At 51.6% G+C, this 18,696-nt stretch overlaps 1 protein-coding gene and 1 long non-coding RNA gene across 8 annotated transcripts in view; one reads left to right on the plus strand and one right to left on the minus strand.

The window, feature by feature from the left end:
* The window catches only part of Tns1 (tensin 1), a 217,620-nt gene that overhangs the window by 155,775 nt on the left and 43,149 nt on the right, over positions 1–18,696 (minus strand). For all 7 annotated transcript variants that reach the window (XM_063237476.1, XM_063237477.1, XM_063237475.1 and 4 more), the window contains exon 3: positions 9,920–9,957. In XM_063237476.1, coding sequence (XP_063093546.1) covers positions 9,920–9,957 — 38 coding nt within the window. The remainder of the gene's footprint in view (positions 1–9,919; positions 9,958–18,696) is intronic.
* Positions 9,770–17,943, plus strand: LOC134473342 (uncharacterized). Its single transcript, XR_010043587.1, has 2 exons — positions 9,770–9,996; positions 17,632–17,943. It is a non-coding gene; the product is annotated as an uncharacterized LOC134473342 (long non-coding RNA).

Genomic DNA, 18,696 nt, shown 5'->3' on the forward strand with positions numbered 1-18,696 from the left:
CTTACAACCTTGGGAGGCCGAGGCAGGACTGCTGCAAATTTGAGACCCTACCTCAAATCAAACACAAAAATAAACCTTTAATTAGACTGAACAAGAAAACTCAGATTCCTAGGTTCAGAAATGAGAGAGGACAAAGCATGATGGTTCACCCACTGGAGTGCACCACCCAATAATCCAGTGTGGGATTACTCCCTCTGGAGTGTGGAGTAATCCCACACTCCAGAGGCTGAGGCAGGAGGACTGCAAGTGAGCCTAGTCTGGGCAGTTTACTGACTTAGTGAGACCTTGTCTCAAAACTTGTTAAAAGATGTGAAAAAGGGCCAGAAATGTAGCTTGGTTTGAAAACTCTAGGTTCAATTCATAGGAGGAAGGGAAGAAGAAAGGGAGAGGAAGAAAAGAGAAAGATTGCTGCCAACCTTATAAAAATAAAAGAATTATGAAGGAATACTATGAGCAAATGTAAGTCAAAAACCAAGATAACTAAAATAAATAAATAGAAAGATATGAACCACCAAAACTGACCCAAGAAGCAGCAGAAAAGCTGAACAGACCTATAATGAAGATTGAATTTGCAATCAAAAATCTATCCACATCACCCAGACCCACATGGCTTCACAGAAAAATCACACCAAACATTTAAAGAAGCTTTAATTATCAGTTGTTCACAAACTCTTCCAAAAAAGGATAAAGCAACATGGTGGGCACCTCCTGGCTACTCAGCAGGCTGAGGCAGGAGAATCGCTTGGATCTAGGAGTTTGGGACCAGCCTGGGAAACACAGTAAGACCCTGTCTCAGAACAAACAACCAACTAACAAACCAAAAAGTGTAAGCATGGTGCCCCCACACTGCCATCCCAGCACCCTGGGAAGCTGAGAGTAAAGGATCACAGATTCAAGCCTACTTGGGAAACTTAGCAACTTAGTGAGACCCTGTCTTAAGATTTAAAAATAAAAAAAGGCTGGGGCCACAGCTCTCTGTGAAGGTCCTATCAATCAATCAATAAAATGTTTTCCACTTCACTTTAGGAGGTCAGTATTGCCTTGACACTAAAACAGGCAAAGGCATTATGAGAAAAACACACTATAGACCATTCTTTCTTATAAATAGAGATGCAAAAACTCCTCAACAAACCATTAGCAAATTTAACCCAGCAACATATAATTTAAAAGAATTATACCACAACTAAATGACATTCATCCCAGGAATGCAAAGTAGTTTTCACAATTGAAAATCAGTCAGGAATGGTGGCATACACCAATAATACCAGCACTCAAGAGGCTGAGGCAGGAGAATCACTGCAGGCTTAAGGCCAGCCTGAGCTACAAAGTGAGTTCAAGGCCAGCCTATACTACAACAGCAAGATCTTGTCTCAAAACACAAACAAAATAAATAAATAAGTAAATTTGAAAGAACAAAAATTGAAAATCAATTCAGATAATACACAGCAAGAACTTTAAAAAGCACTTGATCATTTCAAGATGTATTTGACAAAATTTGGCACCACTCCATGAATTTTTAAACACTAAACAAACCAAGAACAGAAGGCATGTGCTTACTCTAACACAGAGAGTGTCTATAAAAATAAATAAAAAATAAAAAAAGGACAGCTAACATCTTGCTTCATGGTGCAAGACTGGATGGATTTTCTCTTAGATCAGAAAAATCAAATCCAAACCACCATGAACTACCACTCCAAAATCCACTGAACGCAAGCAAAAGTCAGATAGTAACAAGTGTTGGCAAGAATGTGGAGAAATGAGAACCTTCGCTGACACTTTGCTGGTAAGAATATGAAACGGCGTCACTGCTGTCAAAGGGTCATTCGTACTCTCCACAAGAGACTTGGTGGAGTCTCCCCAGGACTTCAGAAGGCGGCTTCATTGGGTCCAGTTATTTGAACTGTGGGCCGGAAGCCACCTGGTGCCAGGTTAGGTGAATGACGCAGGCCAGGACGCACTCTAGTGCTTCTATGAGCCCCGGGGGCCCTCAGCAGCAGGGGTCCCAGAATTCATTAATCCAACCTCATGAAAGAGGATTCCCAGAACGGCTTCAGAAGGTGGCCAGAACGACAAGACTCGTGCATTTGAAGGGAGGCGGAGGATTCTGAGGGAGAATTCATGACGCTGTGTCTTCCACTGGAATATGTTTAATTTAAACATACACCATATACTTTGATCATTCCTTGTTGAGAAACAGGAAGCAGATGAGTGGTAGCTTCGGGCTGGGACCAGGAGAGCAGAGGAGAGGGACTGAGGAGGGACAAGCTGAAGTGAATGGCTCTTTTCAAAGCGATGAAAAGCTGCTAAAACTAACTACGGCAACGGTTGCACAACTCTGAGCATATACAGAAAGCCGCGCGTTATACACTGTTAAGTGAGTGGGTTGCATAGCATGCGAGTTGTTCCTCAGTAAAGTCATTAGGCAAAGTCAGGGAGGCCAGGAAGAGTGGTGAGGGCCATGGCCCTGCGCTCGGTGCCACCACGGGCACAAAGACAGGGCCTAGAAGCTACAGAGCAGTGAGAGGTCCTCCAACGGGCTGCAAGGAAGACTCCCACAGGAAGCTTTGTTTAGATAAACTTTATTAAGATAGAAATTGCATACAATTAAATGCATCATTTTTAAAAATACAGTTCAATGAGTCTTGTTTGGTGTGTTGTGTTAGGGATTGAACCCAGGGCCTTTGCATCCCTAATCCTTTTTTTTTTCACTTTCTTGTTAAGCTGCCAAATGGCCCCAGTTGGGCTGGATCTTTGTCAGTTCTCCTGCCTCAGCTTCCCGGAGTCCTGGGAATACTGGGGAGCACCACCATCCCCACCATGCTACTCTCTGTCACCAGGGTTTTGCTTTTCCATAAAACGGGAATCATCCAGGATGTGCTCGCTCTGGGTCCAGCTGCCCTCACCCCCCACGTGGTGTTTCTGAGACTTCTCTATGCTCTGCCCACAAGAATAGCTCATTCTTTTACTGCCCAGGAGTCCGGCTGGTCCCTCCGTCTCACGAGGTGTTTATCCATTAACCCGAGGTGTGGTGCGGGCCCCTTCCAGCTCCGGGCCCTGGGAATAAAGCTGCCACCTGTGTGTGCACAGGTCGTTCTGAGAAGACGTGTAAATACCAGGCGGTGAGCCTGCTGGGCCCCACGGACAGCATCTGCGGCACTGCTAAGAAGGGGCCACCACTTCCAGGGTGGTCCACCACGTTGTACTCCAGCACTGGTGACCACTTTTAGAAATGCCCGCTCTGGGGAACAGGACCCAGGACCACAGCAGCAGGGCTTGTTTGCTAGCTTGTGTGTTTAGGTTGGCTAAGCTTTCTGTTGGTTTTTGTGGGGTTTGTTTTTAGGTTTTGGCTTTTTGAGACAGCATCTCACTGCATTGCCTTCGTGGGTCTTAGCTTGGCAATCCTCCTGCCTCAGCCTCCCAAGTCACTGGAATGACAGGCATGGGCAACCGCACCCAGGGTCAGCAATACTTTCAAAGCCCCAAGTGATCCAAATACAGACCAGATCTCAAACCCCTACTGCAGCTCTCAGTGTGATGGGGCCTGCAAATCCACGAGAGACATTGTATTCGCCTACCCATTCCCCCCTCTTCTCTGATCACTGGGACAGGAAGAAGGGGCAACCCTTACACAAGAATCTCACTGCAACATCACCAACTGCTATGAGGGGGAGAAAGAAGAAAGAAGAAAACACGGTAAATCAGTATCAGCAACATTCTGACCACTGAATTCTGACCTTGGCATTTTAGTTGGTTACCATCCACCGTGCTCATAAAAACACAAGATGAGTTCCTCTATACTCACCATGGCACAGATGAAGAAACTGGGGCTCAGAGAGGTTCAGTAACTTGCCTAAGGTCACACAGCAAATTGCTGATACAATCAGGATTTAAATGCAACAGTCTGTCTCCAACGCCAAAGAACTGAACCTTGCCGCCAGATTCAGAGCCACACTGATGGGCCTGGAGGATCGCCCAATTATTCCTGGAAGCCAGAGAATAATAAGTCTTCACCCAGCTGGAAAGGGGGCTACAGGTGTGCTGATGAGAAACTGGCAGGCAAGGTGACGTGTGATGTGACGGAAAGGTGGAGATGAATTACGGGATTGCCTTTCCTTTCTCTCCTGAGGAATGAGATGGGAAGCCTTCTGGTAATGAGCAGGGACCAAGTCGTTGCTGTGGCCTCCTCTTCCACCCCAGCTGGTCTGCAGAGAGGAAGGTAACAGGGCGGGGCCGGAGGGTGGGAAAGCACTGAGGAGGGAAGCCAGGAAGCCACAAACAGCTGCCGCTGCTGACCCAGATGCAGCCCAGACGGGTCCTTGTGTCTAAGCCCCACCTGGCCTGGAATGGACCAGGAGCATTTCACTGGAAGGAGCCGCCAACCCTACTCGTAGCGGGAGCTATTATTTCCAAATACAGAGGGCGGAGGGAACCACCTAGCCTACCAGGCTCCCGGTAACACCCCTGCCCTCCAGTGTGGGTGAAGCCCGGGTTCAAGTCCTGGCTCCGCAGGCCTGGCCTAAAACATGAGGCCTATCAGCAATGAAAACAGCATTTCTCAAAAATGTATCTCAAAGGCAGCCACAGCCCCGCATGTCTGTGATCCCAGCACTCTGCAGGCTGAACCAGAAGGAACGTGAGTTCCAGCCTAGCTGGGCTATGTAGCGAGACCCCCCATCTCAGAAAAAAACTGTTAATATATCTAAAAAGTAGGGGAACCCAGAGGTTTGCCACATGCGCAGGCGCTCCCTGTACCATTTTTGCAACTTCTGTATAAACCCAAACCTATTTTAAAATTAAAAATTGACTTAAAATACTAAATACAACACAACTACAGGTTGCGGAGTCAGCAGGAGACGGAAAGTAAAAGCAAAACAGGAAAATGGGCTGTGTATCTGTAGACTGGGCCAGTGCGCAAACAAAAATGGGGAGCAAAGCCCGGGCCATTCGCTTTAATTCCCACCAGGGAGAAACAAACATGGCCAGATAAGGACCCAGGAGATGCAAGGATGGGGCCGAGAGGCGAGAGCAGAACACCAGTGTCCAAGACCCACCTGAGACCCACGCCACAGCAGCCCCTGCTCTGGAGGGCCCCTCTCTGTCCCCATTCCCCCCCCCCAGTCCCTCCCAACTGCCCATGCAGAGCAGTGCCAGACTCGTCGCCATCTGCAAAGTGTGAGCCCCCCACCTCCCAGCGCCGGGAAGATGAAGGAAAACATCTCTCACTTTAGTTTCTGTGGTCTACGTAGCCACAGGTGATTGAATGGTCACAGCAGATTTATTCCCAACAGCCCTGAACTGAAAAGAACCCAGATGGCAACCAGCAGAAGAACGGATACAAACACTGTGGTTCACTGGCATCACAAAGACAGCGTAGCGGCGACCTGTGGCGAAAACACAGATGCGCCTTGCAGCTATCACGCTCAGCAACACAGCCAGACACGAGAGCTAACATACCGTGGGCTTCAATTCCACAAAGTCCAAGGACGGGCGAGAGTCACCTCTGATGGGAATGGCAACTACCTTCAGAGCATACCAACTAGCAGAGGGGCGGAGGGCTGTTTCTGGGGCACACAACGTTCTAGAACTTGATCTGGTTCGCATCCATGTACAAATCCATCAGGCCGTACATCTGAGTTTTGCATACTTGACGGTGTGCGAGTTATGCCCTGACCAGAAAAATGTAAACACCTACAATTATTATTTGGACAGCCCTCCATGAGCTGAGGCAAGAGAGAACAAACCAGTGACACGGCTGCCACTTCCTTCCCACTCTCAGCACCGCCTCACCTCAGCCTCTCGGACATTTTTTGGTATTTTGTGATATAGGATCCACTAGGTAGTGCAGGCTGGTTGCCCTTGAACTCTATGTAGCCCAGGTAGGTCTCAAACTCATAGTGATGCTCCCACCTCAGCCTCCCCAGCACAGAGATTAGAGGTTTACATCACCACGTCTGGCCCCAAGATGCTTTTCATTCCTCTCTTCTAGTCCTTTACGGGCAGCCCTACTAGGGTCAGCGGCTTTCTGGAAGCTGGGTGAGATCCCCCAGCACTCAGCCTGCCTTTGGACAGCTGAGATGTGTACATCTACTTCGAGCCAGGCCCTGAAGCTCCTCCTCTCCCAGCATGAGCATTTTTGTCTCAGCCTGGTCTAAGTGGCAAAGACTCGGGCACAAACTATTTGGGCTCCTTTCCAGCCTGGGCTTTTAGCTCTGGGAAGGGAGAAAGATGCCCACCACATTCAAATGGGCATTAATCTTCCACCAGCTAGCTAGAGGGCAGCAGGGACAGAGTACAAACCCAGGTGTCTGATTCCTATACCCCTGCTCTTCCCACCACTCCCTGGGCCTCCGTCGGGCTGGGTCAAAGTAGCCCCCCATGGCATCTGTGGGGTTTGTCCTCCAAGACGGCCCCCATGGCTCTTGCCTCCTGGTATACACACCCTTATGTGGTTCCTTCCACACCAAACAGGACTGACCTTTGCCCTAAGCTGTTGTAGGAATAGCAACGTGCGCCTTGCTCCCTCAGGAACCACTCACTCATGGGAAACCAGCCACTCAAGCAGCTCTAAGAAGAAGTCCACGGGCCTCCTGTCAAGAGCCAGCCCCAGGCCAGGCATGGTGGTGCACGCGTGTAATCCCAGCACTCGACAGTCTATGGCAGGAAGATTGTCATGGGTTTGAGGCCAGCCTGGCCCACACAGTGAGTCCAAGGCCAGTCTGAACTACGTAGCGGGACCTTGTCTCAGAACAAAAAGACCCAGCCCCAGTTTGCCAACCACAGAGAAGGATCACCTCGACAGGGACCCTCCAGCCCCAGCTGGCCTTTTAGAAGAGTATAGTCACCAGTCATCTTCCGCCAGTCACCCAAAGAGAGACCCTGGGCAAGGCAGCAAGCTAATCCACTCCCGCAGCCCTGACCTCGGAAAACGGTGTCAGACTGGAAATATTTGCTGTTGCTCTGAGTACAACTCGTGAGGGGATCTGGTACCTCGGACACTATGTATACACACCACAGCCCAGCAGAGCACAGCTTACGCTGCGGAATAATCTGGAAGGTGGCATGTTGCGGCATGAAGACTTCACCATTCCCAACAGGGGTAGCTGCCATGGGCTGAATGGAAACAGTATCAGCAAGAAATCCCCAGTCTGTGGGAGACGTGGGGAGAAGAGACCCAGAAGGCCCCGTGGAGTTTGTCCCACACCTCACCTACCTCAGTAAACGAAGCCACATTGTGACCCAGGCAGTGGCCGAAACCCCAGGATCACCCCACATTCTCACCCCCAACATCCCACCCACCAGCTGGGCTCTGGGTTTCACCTCGGAACACAGGCCCAGAAGCCTAGATCCTGTCTCCATACTCTGCACTATAAGCCTATCTCACATGGTCAGTGTCAGCAGCCTCTCAGTCCAGCCCCTGCTCAAGGCCACAGTGGCCATCAGACCATAGCTCCCTGCTCTGAATTCTCCAGTGCACACTGCCTCCTAGCCACACAGCCTTCTGTCAAGGATGCCAAGTTCATATAACCTCAGGGCCTTTGCACTTGCTCTTTCCATCTGCCACATCACCACACAACATCATTTGGTCCCCCCTTACAGAATACTTCCTCCAAGAAGTCCTCCCAAGTTACCCTAGCTTAGTCTCTCTGACCCACAATGCAGGCTAGGTCCTTCTTAACTGCTTTGGCATTTATTGCCCATCTCTCAGGTTAGAACATAAGCCCATGAGGACAAATGTCTGGTCTGTCTTGCTCTCTTCAAACACATGGAAAGAGCTTTACAAACAGTTGTTTAATAAAGCCTGCCTAGAAGCACAGGTTGGGCAAGATGAGCTCCGAGTCACTCTGATCAGAAAATCCAGAAGACAGAGCTCTTCTGTGTGGTCTGGGCCCCCACTGCCCTGCCAGCAGGAGGAAAAAGCCGGGCAGCGCAAGATCTGTGGTTTTGGGAGAGACCTGCCAGCTGGGAGGGGCACACACCACCAATGGGCCCATTTCCTATGCAGGAAAATCCTACTAAAGTCCCATGTGTCCAGCCACAGCCCTGCCAGCCCACCCTCTCCCCTTGGCTGGCCTCCTCTGCAAGACTCGAAGCCCCGGAATGTGCACGCATGGCCATCGGGCTGTACCCCAAAGTCATGTCTGGCGCCCCTGGCTTCACGCACAGACTGCTGCACAATGAGGGCCCTCTTCTGTCACATTCTCCAGCCATGGCTGGGGAATTAGCTCAGTGGCACAAGTGCCTGCCTGGCAAGTGTGATTGTGAATTCAATCCCGGTACCAAAAAAATAAAATGAAGAAGAGAGACCAACATTCTCTGGGCCTCTCTAAGCCTTCTATTCCTTCTGCTCAGACCCTTCACTGCCAATATGTCCATCCCTTAGCCTCTCTCTGCCAATCGATAGAGAATAGAAGTCACACAATCGTTTGGTGCCTCAGTTTCCCCACCTGTAAGGCAACATACTCCTTTGACCTATGTTTTATGTTCTAGTGGAATTAAAAGCATATAACCTGATAACGGATGTGAAATGCTTTATGAGGCCAAGGCATTGTGCAAATATCCACTGTTACCAGGAGACAGGTGCCGGAAAGCTGTGAGAAGGGTGGGCCTGGAGGTTCTAGGATTAAGGCTGGAAACCTCTGCTCCAGATGAACAGAACAAGAGGGGCAGTGGAGGAAAAGCATGCCCCACCTGAAGGAACAGCTGAGGAAGCTACAGGAGCGGAGGATCACGGGAGCACCAAAAGGCACCCACCAGGGATGGACCCCTGAGCATGACACCTGGCCTGGACAGCAGGAGATGCCCCCAACAAGGAGAGTCAGGGCCCAGGCAAGACCCTCCAACCCATCCCAGACCTGCAGCTCCCTCGGCAACCTCTCCCCCAGCGGCGGGACACGGTGCTCCAGCAGGGAGCTTCTGAGCATGGACCATGCACGCTGGGCATTTCACAGGCATCATCTCTGAAGCCCCAGAGCAGCCTCCTGAGGTAGGCTTCTTCCCGCCACCGCCAGGTTCTCTAAGCTCACAGAGGTACGTGAGCTCCTGAGGTCACACAGCTAAGAGAAGCAGAGCCTGAGCTGCGCCAGATGCAGGGGCCCCCACTTCCGGAAGCGTCCGCCCTCCTCCTTCCATTCCCTTCAGGTCAAGTGTGAACAGCAGAGCAGTAGATGGAAGGGCAGGGAGGAGAAACAGTGCAAGTATCTGCTGCCCGGGAAAGGAAAGGGGGAGCGCTGAGTCCCCTCCACAGGGGACCTCCTCCCCAGACTCACAATCCACCCTGGGTCACCCCACAGCCCCACCAACGCCTCTGCCTAGGCCTACGAAGACCTGGGCACTAGCATCCAGCACTCCCCGCAATGTTTCCTTCAGCTTCCCTGCCCCACCAAGATCAGCCAACAAACGCTGATGGGGAAACTGAGGACCACAATGGGGCCTGGCCAAAAAAGCGAGGCTTCCGAGACCCCGCGTGATCCTGACCCCATCCTCCTCCTGGCCTCCCAACTCCGCATGTTTCCTGCCTTCAGCCCAAGAAGGCCTTTGGCTGTGGACTCTTGAGTTTCCCAGGCTGGCCAAAGTGTGCAGACCAGGACGCTGCGCGGCCAGCGGGGCCCTTAAAAGGTACCGCGCTCGCCCCTTGAGAAGCAGGGGAAACAGCTCGAGGCCCCTCCTCGGAGTGGCTCCCGCCAGGGCTCCAGCAGCCGACACCCGGACCCCTGCGCCCGCTCCACACCCCCCACCCTGTCCTCCGCCCCGGCCTTCGCCTTCACCTTGACCCGAGCCCGCTCCCCAGCCCCAGCGCTTTGCATAAACAAAGACAGGAGGAGGGACAACGCGGGCACCGCCCCCGACCCGCCAGTCCCGGACTGTGCGCCGGGCGCATCCCCAAACCCCCCGCAGGGCCCGCCGGCCCGGGGCCCCTTACCTTGGCCTGGCATTTCCGATGACAGGAGAAGCTGCAAGCTGCAAGGGGCGAGACAGAAAGAAAGTTTTAGCCTCGAGGTATGAAATGGAAACTCGGGCGAAATCTCCTCCCACCCCGCCAGAGACCGGCGCTCTGGAGGGAAGGAGGAGAGGAGGGAAAGAGGGAGGGAGAGAGGGAGGGAGGAGGGAGGCAGGGGGTGGAGGGGAGCGGCTGCCGGGGGCCTGCGGACCCTCGGGGCGCGCGGGGAAATGGGAGGCGCGGAGGCGCGAGGAGCACAGGGGCCCCCCCGCTGGAGCCCGGCCAAGGGCAGAGGTAGCCGGGACCCAGCTCCCCGCCAGCCCCGCCAAGCAACCCAGAGGCCTCCCCCCGCAGGCGGGCAGCAGACAGCACCCGCCGACTTCTGCACAAGACAGAACCCCCGTGCGCGCGCGTGCACACACACGCACACACTCACCCACACACACTCACCGGGGATCTCTCCCCCAGACACAGCCGGGTACACAGAGATGCCAAGGGGACCCCCTGACCCGGGCCGCTAACACACACCATTTCACGGGAGACCTTCGGAACCCAGCCTGACACTTAGAGACCACGCGCTTGAGCGCGCGCACGCGCGCACACACACACACACACACACACACACACACACACACACTCACTCACGATTTGCTCCCTCCTCCCACTACCAGAAGCTGGAATCAAATTTCCTATCAGGTTCCCAAAGCCTGGAATGTCCCCAGCCCTGCTGCTCCACTCCCAGGGCCTTGGAACTCCTGCTAGGCATCTGGCTACAGCTCTTGCCTTCTGTCCCACCGCCCCCACCCATCTTGTCCAAGCGGTGGGGTGAGGGGGTCTCCTGAGCTGGTTTCTGTGCAAATCTGAGTCTTGGTGGCTGCCCAGGACCTGCTGAGGTTGCTGGGTCAGGCACTGGTGAGAGAACCTGACAGGAAAGAAGGGGAGCCACTCTGAACCCCAAACTTAAGCAGGCCCGTCTGGGCAGTGGCCCCCCTACCCCTTCCATCCCATCTACAGCACCACGCCCCATGCAGCTTCCAACTGACCAGATTTCACCAGAGGACTGGAGGGGAGACTGAGGTGCAGACTCAGGCTGGAGCCTCCCAGGGGCTCCAGGCCCCCCACACTGTCTCACTGACCTCCAGGAGTGCGGGTGGGGGAGACCAGATGTAGTAGGCAAGCTGGGTGGAGTCTGAGATGTGACCTTGGCCACAGGCCTAGCTGAGACTTTCTCTCAGGACCTTGTCTTGGCCCCACTTAGGCCTGTGACTCAGCCAGTGATGAGCAAGGCTTTCCTGACCCCAGCAGCCACCCAGCCTTACTCAGGGACACCACCCAGACTGCACCAGGATGCACCCCTGAACCCCCAGTAATACCCAGGCAGCCAGCCTTTTGGTCTGGCCCACTGGCCTGGCATCCCACCTCACCCAGGTGGCAATGCTTTCTCCTCCAGAGGGGTTCCCTCTTTCCCCTACCCTTGCCTTCTTTGGCTCCAGGGAATATGAAATTGAGAAGCCTTCAGCCATGTGGCCAGGGTTTGGAAGGTCCTCACTGCCTACAGTCTGTGGAACTTCCTTTGTCGCCATCTTGGTTCCTACCCTCTCTCAAGAAAGGGGTTTGCGCCCTCTCTCTCTCTGTCTCTCTCTGTCTCTCTACCAGTAGTGCCTAATATTAAGCATGTGCTGAATTAAAGCTGACAGAAGATCTCCCCTCAAGTTTATATTTACCTCATTTAATCATCTCGTTCTCAGCCTGTTCCTAAGCTGTAACCCCCTATAATAGCCCATATTCAACGAAAAAGACAAACCTAAGTGTCCACTCTGGGACTTTCAACAGCAATCTAGACACTATGGCGGCCAGAGCTGCCTTCCTCCTCCAGTGTAGTGCCAGAGTGCAACAGGATCCTTCCTGCCTCGGTGAGGCCATTGCATGTGTGGCTCCAGCTGCCTAGAACACTCTCCGTCGCCCTCACGATCTACTAGCATGAGTCCCTCTTGCCCTCTGGGAATCCATTCAAAGCCGTCTCCTCTAAACGTGTCTTCTGACCATTCAAATTAAAGTTGGTTACCACTGTCCTTTCTCAGTGCCCTGACCATCTCCTTCCCTGCACAGTTCATAGTCTGAAGTCATCACGGGGTGACTCCCACCAGCCTCAGGAGCACAGGGAACATGGCCTCAGGCATTCACATCATATCATGGACAGCCAGGACAGTGTCTGCTTCACATCCAGAGACCGCAGACCACAAGGCATAGAAGAAAGCCTTCCTTCAACAGACCAGCTGCCCCAGAGCCACAGCTGGACGAGAGTGCCCTGTCTGCGGGAATGGTGAAAATCTGTCCTTTCTCCGGCAGACCCAGCCCTGTGCCAAGATGCACGGGCTGTTTCCTATGATCTTTTGGTTAGATGCCCTTGACAGTGCATGGCACACATGACCATACAGGGTGTCCCTGTCACAGAGTGGACAGATACTCGGCTACCACCCACGTGTGGAGGACAAATAGAGATGTCACTCACTGGGCGATCACAGTACAGGGTACTGAGTGCTCCCACTTGCCCCTGGCAGTGGCATGGGTCAGAACTGGGGAAGATGACTTGTCCTCACATACAGAATGCAGGTAGCAGGTCCCAGCAGGTCAGGCATGGCCAATCCCCACTCAAGTATCTGCCTTCACCTGAGGCCTTCTTGCTGAGGTTCCTCCAGAGAAAGCACCTTTCCATTCTTGGTCACCTTGCACAGGTTTTCTCTCAAGGAAGCAGTGTCCTTGCTCTGACTTGAAGCCCTCCTGTTGTCATTTGAAGCCTGGCCACCCATTCTGCTGGCCTCTCGTTTCCCAGTTCGGTGACAGTCAGTGTACTACAGAAAGGGAAACCAAGGCAGCCAGCCCCTAAGGTGCTATTCCTGCCTCTGTCACCTCTGCCACCCTGCGGGTCTGATTCATGTAATCACCTAGTGCTGATTTGCAATGTCACCCGAAGGTCCACACACTGAAGACTTGGTCCAGCCCGTGATGCCACTCAGAATGAAAGAACCTTTAGGAGGTATGGCCTGGCGGGAGGAGGTTAGGTCACTGGGGGCGTGTCCTTGACCCTGGGACCTTGGCCCCTTGTGCTCTCTGTTTCCAGGCCTCCTCTGCCATATATATCATCCATGACATTCCCCCAACAGGCCCAGAGCAACAGGACTAAGTGACCATGGACTAAAACCATGAGCCAAATAACCTTTTCCTCCTTTAAGTTAATTTACCTCAGGTATTTTGTCACAGTGATAAAAACCTAATAGAATGGAATTATAGAAATGACAGTGTGTGGATTCTGAGACACAGCCGTGAAAGGCATTGTGACTTTGGCTATGGCCTCTTGGGTCACTCACCCTGAGGGAAGCCAGGCACCCTGTTGTAGGACATTCTAACAGCCCTGTGGAGAGGGCTGTGTGGTAAGGAGCTGAGGTCCCTGCCACCAGCCAGCACCTGCTCACCACTCTGTAGGTGGACATGGATCTTCAGTCCCAGTCAGGCCTTCAAACAGTGTAGCCGTGGCTCACATCTTGACTCAGCTTCCTTAGAGACCCTGAGCCAGAAGCATCTGACCAAGTCGTTCCTAAATTCTTGACTCTCAGAAACCCTGTGGAATGAGCTAGGTGTGCCATCAAGGCCTGTGATCCCAGCTACTCAGAGGCTGAGGCAGGAAGACAGTAAGGCCAGCCTGGGCAACTTAGTGAGACCTTGTCTCAGAATCTCAAAGTAAAAAAGATTGGGGGTAAAGCTCAAAGTTCACTGAGTGTAATCCCCAGTATGGGGATAGCTATGTGTGATGACAATTCTGTATTTGTTTTAAACAACTAAGTTTAAGTCATTTTCATGCAGCAATAGATAACTAGTATAGAAACCAGAACACAGGATCCCTCAGGAAGCAAAGGACCCGTAGCTGGTGGATGCTGAGACCTAGACCAGCGAGCACTATCTTCCCATCCCTACCTTGCTCCTCTAACTCCTCTCCCCTTTCCTCACTCTACTATCAATCATTGTGTCCCAAGAGGTAACTCCAAAGAGCTGTTAAGTCTCAGCCTTTCAGCTCAGTTCCCAACTATGTACCAGTTTGCACCAGGGAGCCTTCCCCAGCCTGGACTCCCGACCAGTCTTATCTCCCTGTGTCTTAGTCACTTTCTCATGGCTGAGACACAATACCCAGCACCTAGGAAATAAAACAGAAAAGGTTTCTTTTGGCTTGCATTTACAGTCCATGGTAGGCTGGCTTAGGTAGGACACAGTGGCAGAGGCACATGACAGAGGAAAGCTGCTGATGGCTAGGCAGACAGGAGGCAGAGAGAGCGACTGAGAGAGAATCCTGGGAGGCAGATAAACTTCCAGGCCACACTCCCAATGACCTGGTTCCTCTAACCAGGGTCTCACCTTCTATAGGAAGTCAACTGTGAGCTCTAATACTCCCACCTATGAGTACATGAGGCCCTTGGGGGACAGCCACCTAGATACAAACTATAGCATTCCATCCCAAAAGACTCATGTGCATCTCTGCATACAAAATGCATTTGTTCATTACTAAGAGTTGCCAAAGTCCTAACAGTCTCAGCATTGCCATAAAGTCCAAGTCCAAAGTCTGAGACTCAAAGCAAACTCTTAGCTGTGAGCTGTGTAAAAATCAAAAGGAAAATTAAACACGGCTGACATACAATGGTCCAGAGTAAACATTCCTATTCCAATAGAGAGAAACAGGAGGCTGGAAAACAATGGGCCCAAACAAGACCAAAGCCCAGCAGCGTAAACATTACATCTTGTAGTCCCACGTCAAGCAAGCTGCAAGTGAGATGCACTCTAAGGGCCTGGGCAGCCCTGTCTCTACAGCATTACTAGTGATTGTAGCCCTCATGCCTTCTCTCTTGGGCTGGAGATATTTCATGTTAATGGTTTCTCCAGCTTCCTGGAGCTCCACTGTGCCTTCAGCTTCACCATCAAAGCTTTATATACTGCCTTCTCAGGGCACATTGCCTGGCTTCCCAGCCCTTCTTCTGAAATCTGAGTGGAAGCTTTCCTGACCCCACAACTCCGGCATTCTGCATGTGCCTAAAACCAGTAACACATGGATGGTGCCAGGGTCTGCTGCCAGCTCAAACAGTAGCCAGAGCCCCTTGCAATGTGACTGCACTGGCTTGAGTGCCTGGATGGATGAGAAAGATAAACTGAATCCTTGGAAATCAATGTCCTAGGCTATTGTTTTTCTCCAGCAGGGTATCATAGGGCTTTCTTTTCAAAGCAAGGTCTTTCACTTGTGCAGCATTGAGACTTAGGAAGGGTGGGGTCCGGCTGGTTCCTGTGATGCATCTTTTCTATCATCCTGTTATAAAGTACTTGGCTTCTTTTCAATGCTAATCTTTCTGAAAATAAAGCTTTCCTCTGTTCCATCTTTGCCTGTGCTTTCTTTCTGGCAAAACTGAAAAAAATTTTACATGGACTGTTTGTTTCTGTTTCTTACAGTATATCTCCCTAAAGGTTTGAAGCAGTAACCATGCTACTGCCTGAACATTGGACTGCTTCAAAATTTCCTGTGTTGGGGCTGGGGATTTAGCTCAGTGGCATAAGCACCTGCCTTGTAAGCAGGCGGTCGTGAGTTCGATCCCTGGTACCGGTAAAAATGAAAAAAACAAAAAAAAAATTTCCTGTGTCAAATTAATTAGTGCATCACCCTTAATCTCAGTCTCCCATAAAATCCCAGGACATGAGCAAAATGTAAAAATGAGCCAAAATAATTTTTCCACCAGAGAGTAACACACATGGCCTAGAGTCCAACTGTTAATGCAGTCCTCTCCAGCTTAAGCCTCCTGCTCTTTATTGTCTGAAGTTTTGCACACATTCTGAGCTCTGATCAGAATCTCCCATACTGCTCAGCTTACAGCATTCTAGGGCTGCTTTTCTTCCTGGCATCTCCAAACCTTTCCAAACTCTCACAAGCCAGTTCCAAAAGCTTCTAAACCACATGGTCATGTAGCAGCAGGCAACCCCACTCCCTATACCAATCTACCTTAGTTATTTCTGGTTGCTGAGACACAATACCCAACACCCACAATGTAAAGAGAAAGGTTTTATTTTGTCTCATGTTTACAGCATATGATTAGCTGGCTTTGGTGCAGGATGGCACAGCAGAGAGACATGGCAGAGAGGAACTGCTCATGGCATAGTGGACAGGAAGTGGAGTGAGATCAAAGGAGGAGCCAGGAAGAGACACAAACACTTCCAGCCCATGACCCCAGTGACCTGCCTCTTCCAACTAATTCTAATTGCAAGTCAGCTATAAGCCCTCATCATCACCTTCTAAAAGCCGTGCCTATGAATTCATGAGACTCTTGGGGGACTTAGAACTAAACCATAATATCCTGCAGTCAACACATCATTCTCAAAAGCAAACAAGCCACGTCACATTCCTACCTCGAAGCTTTTATCCACTTCTGTGCCCCTTGCAATACCCTGCACCACTTGGTCTTGCCTCCACTTCCACCCGATGCTCTGATGGTTTGTGCCATACAAGACTTTGAGCTTGAAGCTTTGAGTCTTTGAGTCTTTAAGGAGTGGGTTAGGAATGGTGAGCTCATATAGACCCTCCAAGACCAAATCCCCTCAACAACACATGACAAGGGACCATCTTGGAAACACAGGCCAGGCTAACAGTAAACCACAACTCCACTGGCACCTTGCTCTTAGGCCTGAGTGAGTTGCAATAAAAGTGAGTTGCTTATAAATTACCCAGCTGAAGGGATTGTGTTATGGCAGCACCAACACACCAAGACATCCACATCATCACGATTGCCATCTTCCTCTTTCTCCCTCTGATCCAGGAAGGGGAAAACCTAGGTTCCAATTTGAAAATGCCCCAGAGCTGCTGGGGAAGCACCTGGCCTGAGGTGCAGGAATGCCCCCCTCCACAGTGCCATTTCTCCTCGTGGGTGGTGCAGGGAGGAACAAGGTGGGGAAAGCCCAGAGCCCAGGCTTCTAACATCCCTGGAGTGCCAGAGTCCTCCCTGGATACACATCCTGGGGTCAGTGCCCCATGGTAGGCTATGGTCTCCCTGCTCCTTCCAAGGTGCTGCAATCACAGCCCCCCTCGCCTAGTGTCCCCTGTGCCAGTGCCTGCCAGGTGGGGGCCCCGAGGAGCACCCCTGTGAACCTCAATCTTGTAGGAAACACCAGGAGCCTATGTCTGCCTGTGGGGCTGGCGCTGCCTCCTACTGCAGGAGCAGAGTCAGCACAGACAGCCGCAGTGGGGAGGGGTCTGGGGTACCTGCTGGGGTGGAGAACTGCACCCTGGCCCAGCCTTTTGCTCTGTTCCCGGTCAGCTGTGCAACTGAACTCTGTCGTAGGTTGGCTTCCTGCCTCTCAGGAACACAGGAAGCCAACATTGTTGGGATTTAAATGGCCTTTTCCTCCTGGGCTGGGGTCAGAAAATGAGCACATAGCCCCAGTGTGCACCTGACCCAGGCAACAACCATTAGCACACCCGGCCCAGCCACGCACTCATTTACCAGGCTACACAGCCTTCCTTGCCTTATGTGGTGGTTAATCTTATGTGTCTACTTGGCTGGCCCCCGGTACCTAGATGTTTTGCCAAACACGATTCTAGATGTTTCTGGAAGGGTTTTTTTTTTTTTTTTTTTTTTTTTTTTTTGTAAGATTAACATTTAAATCAACAGCTTCAAGTAAAGCACTTAACCTCTGTGGTGTGGGTGAGCCTCGTCCAATCAGTGGAAGGCCTTAAGAGAAAACACTGACCTCCTCAAGCAAGAGAGACTTCTGAGTATGCTGCTTTGGAGCTTGAAATGCAAGTCTTCCGCGGGTCTCCACCCTGCCAGCCTACCTGCAGATATTGCACTGACGAAGCCTTCATAATCAATGAGCCAGTTCCTTAAAATCAACCTCAGTCCGTCCATCTGTCTGTCTCTAGCCACACACCTTGCTCACTCTGTGTCTCTGAAGCAGGAATAAGAAGAAACTCTAGAACATCCTGTCCCGTGTTTCAGTTTTCTTTTTACAGCCTCTCGCCTCCTGCTGACGGGCCCTCCTGAGCCACCTGAGGGACAATTAGCTTAGGACTTAGGGCCAACATGCCGTGTCCTGGGTCACGTTTCGCCTCTTTTCTTTTCTGTTGGTACCAGGGATCGAACTCATGACCTTGCGCTTGCCAAACAGTGTCATGCCGCTGAGCTAAACCCCGGCCCCATTTGGCCTCTCTTATCCTCACAGTGACATGACGAGGGAGGCACTGCTGTTTGTCCCACGAGGTGAGGAAACCAGGCTCAGACATTTAGCGCCCTGGTCAAGCAAAGTCCTCACTAGGAAGGGTCCCAGCTAGGATTTGAATCCAGGACATCTGAGCCAAGGCAAAACCAGCACACATATTTAACTCCTAAAACCACAGCTGCTTTGGCTGAAGTGGGCAGGGTTTCCAGGGGGTTCCAGGTCCACTCTTTCCTACTCTTCTGGGCCCCAAAGCACCTCCAGGGATCCTACAGCTCCTTCGGAGCACCGGCTAGAACCTAGGTGCTATCCCAACCCCCATACATAGAAAGGGAAAAATTAGGCCCAGAGAAATTAAGTGTCAGATTTGAGCTCACACAGCCAGGCGGTGGCCAGCCAAGGCTCAAAACCAAGGGTCTCCGAGCCTACCAGGACGGCCCTGATGGCTTCAAGATCTTCAGATACAGGAAGCTGGGCTCCCCGGTGACGTAATGGGGAAAAAGGTTCCCTGAAACGAAGGA

Source organism: Cavia porcellus, unplaced genomic scaffold (genome assembly GCF_034190915.1).
Source record: "Cavia porcellus strain 051 isolate PalLab524CR breed Dunkin Hartley unplaced genomic scaffold, mCavPor4.1 scaffold_26, whole genome shotgun sequence".
Lineage (NCBI taxonomy): Eukaryota > Metazoa > Chordata > Mammalia > Rodentia > Caviidae > Cavia > Cavia porcellus.